The sequence below is a fragment of the Alosa pseudoharengus genome, unplaced genomic scaffold (assembly GCF_046254945.1).
Source record: "Alosa pseudoharengus isolate Yale_2024_CS ecotype anadromous, Long Island Sound unplaced genomic scaffold, YU_APseudo_1.1 YU_APseudo_1.1_scf_14, whole genome shotgun sequence".
Classification (NCBI taxonomy): Eukaryota; Metazoa; Chordata; class Actinopteri; order Clupeiformes; family Clupeidae; genus Alosa; species Alosa pseudoharengus.
The window spans coordinates 29,901,718-29,907,717 of NW_027468609.1; the positions used below are offsets into that span (position 1 = coordinate 29,901,718).

The window sequence follows — 6,000 nt, forward strand, 5'->3', positions numbered from 1 at the left end:
AAAAGTTGGACGAGCATTTTTACCACTGTGTTGCTTCACTTGTTCGTTTAACAACATTCTGTAAATGTATAGGAACTGAGGAGACCAGTTGCTAGAGTTTTCAGAATGAAATGTCTCATTCCTGCCCGATATAGGATTTCAGCTGCTTAACAATCTGGGGTCTTCTTAATCATGTTTTTCCATAATGCACCCAATTTGACAGGTCTGGACTGCAGACATTTTAGCACCTGGACTATTCCTCTATGGAGAAATACTGTTTAAATATGGGCAGAATTCATTTTGGCTTTTTTTTCCTGAAATATTCAAGATCTTCCCTGAAAAGATTCTCTGGATGACAGTAGGCCTATATGTTGCTCAAAACCCGTGTAGGCCTACATCATACAACATTGATTGTACCCTGCCAGATCTGCAAAATGCCCATGCCATAGGCACTGATGCACCTCTACACCATCATGGATGCTGTGTTTTGAACTGAGCACTATAACAAGTTGTATACGTTGGATAGTTGATCAGTCCCTCTGCTCTTTAGCCAAGAGTGGTACCTGATTTCCAAAAAATAATTGCACATTTTGATTGGTCTAATGCTGTGATCCCGTTGTCCATGCTGATGGCTTGTCCTAGCGTTCATGGGCATCAGAAAACTGTCACACATTCCGACGGCAAAACACATGAACACTCGCTGTGGGAAAAACAAAGTAATCTCGGGGGCGGTCCTTGTCATTCCCAGGTGCCACTTGTGAAATGACGTCACTTCCCCCTAAGAAGCATTCCAGTTTATGTTATTGCGTTTATGTTAATCACAACACAATGAATCAAAGACCAATCAATCACGAGTATTCACCACGAGTAACATAGCGTTGTCTAGCGTTTGTTGGTTTAGCGCTTAATGTGTACGAGTAATTTAAATGGACATTCACATTTGCTAAGCAGTAAAAAGAAGAGTAAAATAGCACAGCTACTTAACACAAGTACAGGGCGCAGCCATCTTTGTTTTCAAGTCGTAAGAACTCTTAGGGTGCATTCAGAGCACCTCGGAATGACAAGGACCGCCCCCATGGCTACTTTGTTTTTCCGACAGCAAGTGTTCAAGTGCTTTGCCATCGAATGTGTGACAAACACGGATGCCACAACAACGGTTAAAACATACACTCACTAATCCTAAACAAACAACTGTATTTGCTTAAAATATAGTGTAAGATGCTCGTGAAAGAAAGATATGCAGCTTTTCAAGTGATAAAAAGGGCAAATTACCAAGTTCACATTCAAACTGTTGGACATGCAAGGCCACATGGACTACAAACGAACTACAACGTGACGACAAAAGTGATGACGAGCCCCTAACTGGGCAACTCTGTTAGCAAAATCTAGCCCAAGTTTCCGACCTCTGACTCACACGTTAAGTGACGTGAATGACGCGGAATGATGATGTTTTCACTCGGAGAAAGGATTTTCCGAAGCTCATGAACGCTAGGTTAGCCGAACTTGGGGGTCCTCTGGCTTGTACTAGATTGCTTCTCGTCAGACGACTTGAAATGGGCGTGTCGTTGCGTAATTTTGCGTAACTTCCAGGTATTGGACAACTTACTACTGGTAAGATGAGTACGATGGACAATGGGATCACAGGATAACCACAGGGCCTTCTTTCACTTTACCTCAGTCCATTTTAAATGAGCTCAGACTCAGATAAGATGGTAGCATTTCTGTATCATGTCTAAATATTTTTTTTTCTCTGCATGGTTAAATTTACACTAGCATTTGTGAACGGAGCATGCTCATAGACAATGGTTATCAGAAGTTTTCCTGAGCCCATACATTAATTTTCTTTACAGGAAAAAGGTCTGGTTTAATGCAGTGCCATCCAAGAGCCATTGTTTTTCAGCTCTATCCCTTGTTTTAAAGATTTCTCTGGATTCTCTGAATATTTTAATGATATTACGTACTGATGATGAAATCCTCAAATTCTTTGCATGTTAAGAAATATTATTCTTACATTGTTTCATCATTTGCCCGCACAGGTTTACACAGAGTGATAAATACCTCCACATCTTTGCTCAGTCTCACTGGAAATTCTCTGGAAATTATCCCCATTCATGGTTCCAGTTCACTTCATTAATTGTGAATTTTTTTCCCTTTGGTTTTACTTATTTCACAACTTTTCCAGCCTTTTCTTGACTCCGTCCAAACTTTTTTTAATCGTGTTGCTGGCATCAAATTCAAAATCTATTTATATTTCCCATGAAATAGTCAAGTTTCTCTCATTCAACAGTTCATATGTGTCTTTGAACTATTCTCAATTAAATATAGAGTTTGCGTGATTTGTTAATGATAGTATTCTTTTTTTTATCACATTTTATGTGTGTGTCCCAACTTTCCGTTTTTTGTCCCAACGGAATTCCAGTTGTATGATCTATTAGCATCTACCGCATAATATCATATAAAGATGGACCATTATATCCCATACAGAGTATTATTAGAAACCAGGAAGTGAACGAATCCCTCTACTACTAAAAGACACAAAACCAAGACACCAGAAACACAAGACAAAAATCCCAAACCGTGACAATTATAAGGGTATAATCTCAGATATTGGTGTCCTTATCGATTAAGGTCACAATTATTTTTGCATCCTGACATTGATGTGAGACATTTCTGGCTGGTGTGTTATGTGTGTAGTATGTAGATCTCTCTGACTGCTGGGTCATGTTTATATTGTATAGAGGTGAGAGATAAAACATTTCTCATTGGTAGATTATTATGCATGAGTGGAGTTAAACTTCGATGTCTGGGACTGCTTTGCACGTATAGCTGTCTAGTGTTGTGAGAATAAAATGTCTGTGATTGTTGAGTTCCATTATGTAATGTGAAGTGTTATAAGATGAATGTGTATCTGACTACTGAGTATACGTTGTGCTGCATTGTGAGATTGAGATGTTTGTGATGTTTGTGTTGCATGTATAGCCTATAGTGTGTAGTGGTGTGAGATGGAGATATCTGTGAATGCTGTGTGAACGTCAGATTATTAATAAATCTCTGACTGTGGAGTTTATCTGTGTGTACATTGTATAGCCTTGTGAGATTGAGATATCTGTGATGGCTGTGTTACATCTGTAGTGTATAGCGGTGTAAGATTGAACCGTCTCTAACTGCTGTGGCCCGTGTGTAGCGCGTAGCGTTGTGCGATTGAGACGTCTGGTCGGTGGTGCGGCATGGTGTTTTGGCTGCTGGCGGATGTCGGGGTGTCTGGGGGCAGTGGGCCGCCCGCTGGGGAAGACAGCTGGCATGGCAGGGGGTGCCCCCTTGAAAATATCACCACCCAGTGGGGAACCCCAAGCCAAGCGAGGAGACCATAAGAGATAAGGTCACAGCAAGAGACTGTGGCCTGCATGTAATAGCAGCAGCATAACATGATAATAATTAGAATAAAATACAATAATATATCAATAGTACATACATACATATGTGTATGTATATATATATATAATATACTGTGATGATGGATTTTTTATGTGATTATACATGATCCATATGATTGAATGTTTTTTTAGACTGAGCATGACTGAATTCAAAATGCCCTGGATTAGTACTTTTTATGTCCTCATGTCTGTGACTGGCATACTTAAAAGAGTTTCAGTTTCAGTATGAGTTCTTTGTATGGGTGAGTCACTAATGACTACAATGTATTTTCCCATGTCTGTTTTCTTTCAATTTCTACTACTATTTTTTTTGCGAGATTGTATCCTCTCATTCACTAGAATACTTTTTGTTTCGATGATGAAGAACATTTGGAATTTCCAAAACTCTCTGAATAGGGTTGTGTATGTATTTTGTGCATAGTTTTATTGGGGATGTGGACAGTCAACTTGTGTCCATCTATTTTTCCTGGCTCTCGATGCAGCTCTGTGTTTAGTATGCCAGGCCTCCTGAGGAGCAGCACATGCAAGTCTCCTGCAGGGACGTCCCTGACCTTCATTTTGAGCCTGATATGGATGTGTGTGTGTGTGTGTGTGTGTGTGTGTGTGTATGTGTATGTGTACGCATTTATTAGAGTGTGTGTTGGTGTCTGTGTGTGTCTGTGTGTGTGTATATGTGTGGGTGTGTTTGTGTGTGTGTTTGTATTTGTGCACGTGTTTATTTATGTGTGTGTGGGTGTGTGTATGTGTGTCTGCCTGTGCATGTGTGTATGTGTTTCTGCACGTGTTTATTTGTGTGTCTGTGTCTGTGTGTCCATCCTATCCAGGCCGTGTGTGGCTATATGCTGCAGCACTACGGGTGGGCTCTGAGCCCCTCCGACCAGAGCCTGCAGTACAAATGGCTGCCTGTCAGCAGACCAGCGGAGCTGCCCATGGTCATCTTCACCCCGCTCCACGACCAAGCCTCACCTCAGTCCCACGGCAACACACAGGACATACACACACACACATGCCCTCACGCCGAAGCAAGGAAAGGCACTTCAGACTGACGAGTAGACAGGTGGGAGTTTTCATAGGACAAAAAGCACTCTAGTATATTCATTGTAGTGCAATATGGCTAAATAATTTTTTTTAGTGGGTATGGTTGGGTGGAGGGGGACTGACCCTGCAGCATTTATATTCTATGGGAACCCCTCCCCCAACCCCCATTCTAAAGAGGTTTTTTTACTTACACTATCTGGCATTGGAAAGAGACACTATGAATACACCAGTTCCCTGTTGCCTTGAAAGTAGGAGACAAAATACAAATAGTCGCACAAGAATATGGCTGCTAGGTACAAAGAGATGAAACTCCAGCAAAATGCAGTCTCTGCCTCCCATTGTCTTTCCTTCAAATGAGTTCCCTTGCTGGCCTCGTCTTTTGCCCTACATGCTGTCTGCGCAGTCAAAGCACTTTATGGAGCAAGATCCTCAGTCATTTCCATTTGTCTCAGTTGTGCTGTGTATGATTTGCTCAATACAATAAGAACCATTTTGGTTCAAGACCTGCTGTGAATGTTCCGCATCTGTGGTCTTAGTTGTTTCAAATGGGGGTTTTTTTTTGTCATTGAGGAAAGCCGCATGAAACAGCTACAGAGGAGAGGGTGTGATATAGACATCAAGGAGTACCCTCTGAGTTTCCCTCTTTGCCTACTGCTCTCTCCCTCCCTCTTCTCTCTCTCTCTATCTCTCCCTCCCTCCCTCCCTCTGTCTCTTTGTTTCTCTCTTTCTCTCTCCCTCTCTCTCTGCTTGTGCCTTCTCCTGCTCTCTCTTGCTCTCTCTCTCTGTCTCTGTCTCTCGCTCTCTCTTGCTCTCTCTCTCTGTCTCTGTCTCTCTCGCTCTCTCTCTCTCTCCCGCTTAGCAACCACATAACTGCTTAGCAACGGCTGCTCCTAGTACATCGCCGGGGTTTCTGTTGTGGTGGGTTGTTGTCATGCGATTCTCATCCCTCCCCTGCCAGTGATGCCCCTGCCTCCGAGTCAGCCCCGACCACTCGGACTTAAAGGCTGAAGCACCACACAGAAATCAGGTCCAAAGCATTTAATTAGATGGGCCAACAATGCTGTGTGAAAAAATGTGCTCATTATTGAAGCTATTTATACAGATATGTTTATAAATCCTGTACTGTATATTTATATATTTGATCTTGTACAGTACAAGCGTCATACAATGAACACTGTGAGACCTCATAAAGGAACTACATGAACATTGACCTCTGTGTCTTTTTCCACTTAAGAATGATATATTATCACTGCATATTATGTGTATCAAAGTGTGTGTGTCTGTTGAGGCCAGATGAGGTTATTAGATATGGAATATTTTGTTGCTGGAAATTCAGCTCATATTGTTTCTTTCACATCCAATGACATGCTGAACTGTGAGTCTACCTTAGCAAAATAATGTCACTGCATTTCCTTGTAAAACAGATCAGTGAAATATTTGTATTGTAACAAACCATTGTCTGACAAATGGTGAATGGCTAAATGGTATTTTATTTATTGTTGCAGGCACCACACTCTTTCTGCTTCATCATTTCCCTCACACATAAAAA

At 41.5% G+C, this 6,000-nt stretch overlaps 1 protein-coding gene across 1 annotated transcript in view; it reads left to right on the forward strand.

Moving 5' to 3' along the window:
- LOC143123310 (putative cytochrome P450 120) overlaps positions 1–5,646 on the forward strand; it is a 44,824-nt gene extending 39,178 nt beyond the window's left edge. The window contains exon 11 of the mRNA XM_076284611.1: positions 4,238–5,646. Coding sequence (XP_076140726.1) covers positions 4,238–4,459 — 222 coding nt within the window. The 3' untranslated portion in view covers positions 4,460–5,646. The remainder of the gene's footprint in view (positions 1–4,237) is intronic.
- Positions 5,647–6,000: the final 354 nt, after the last annotated feature.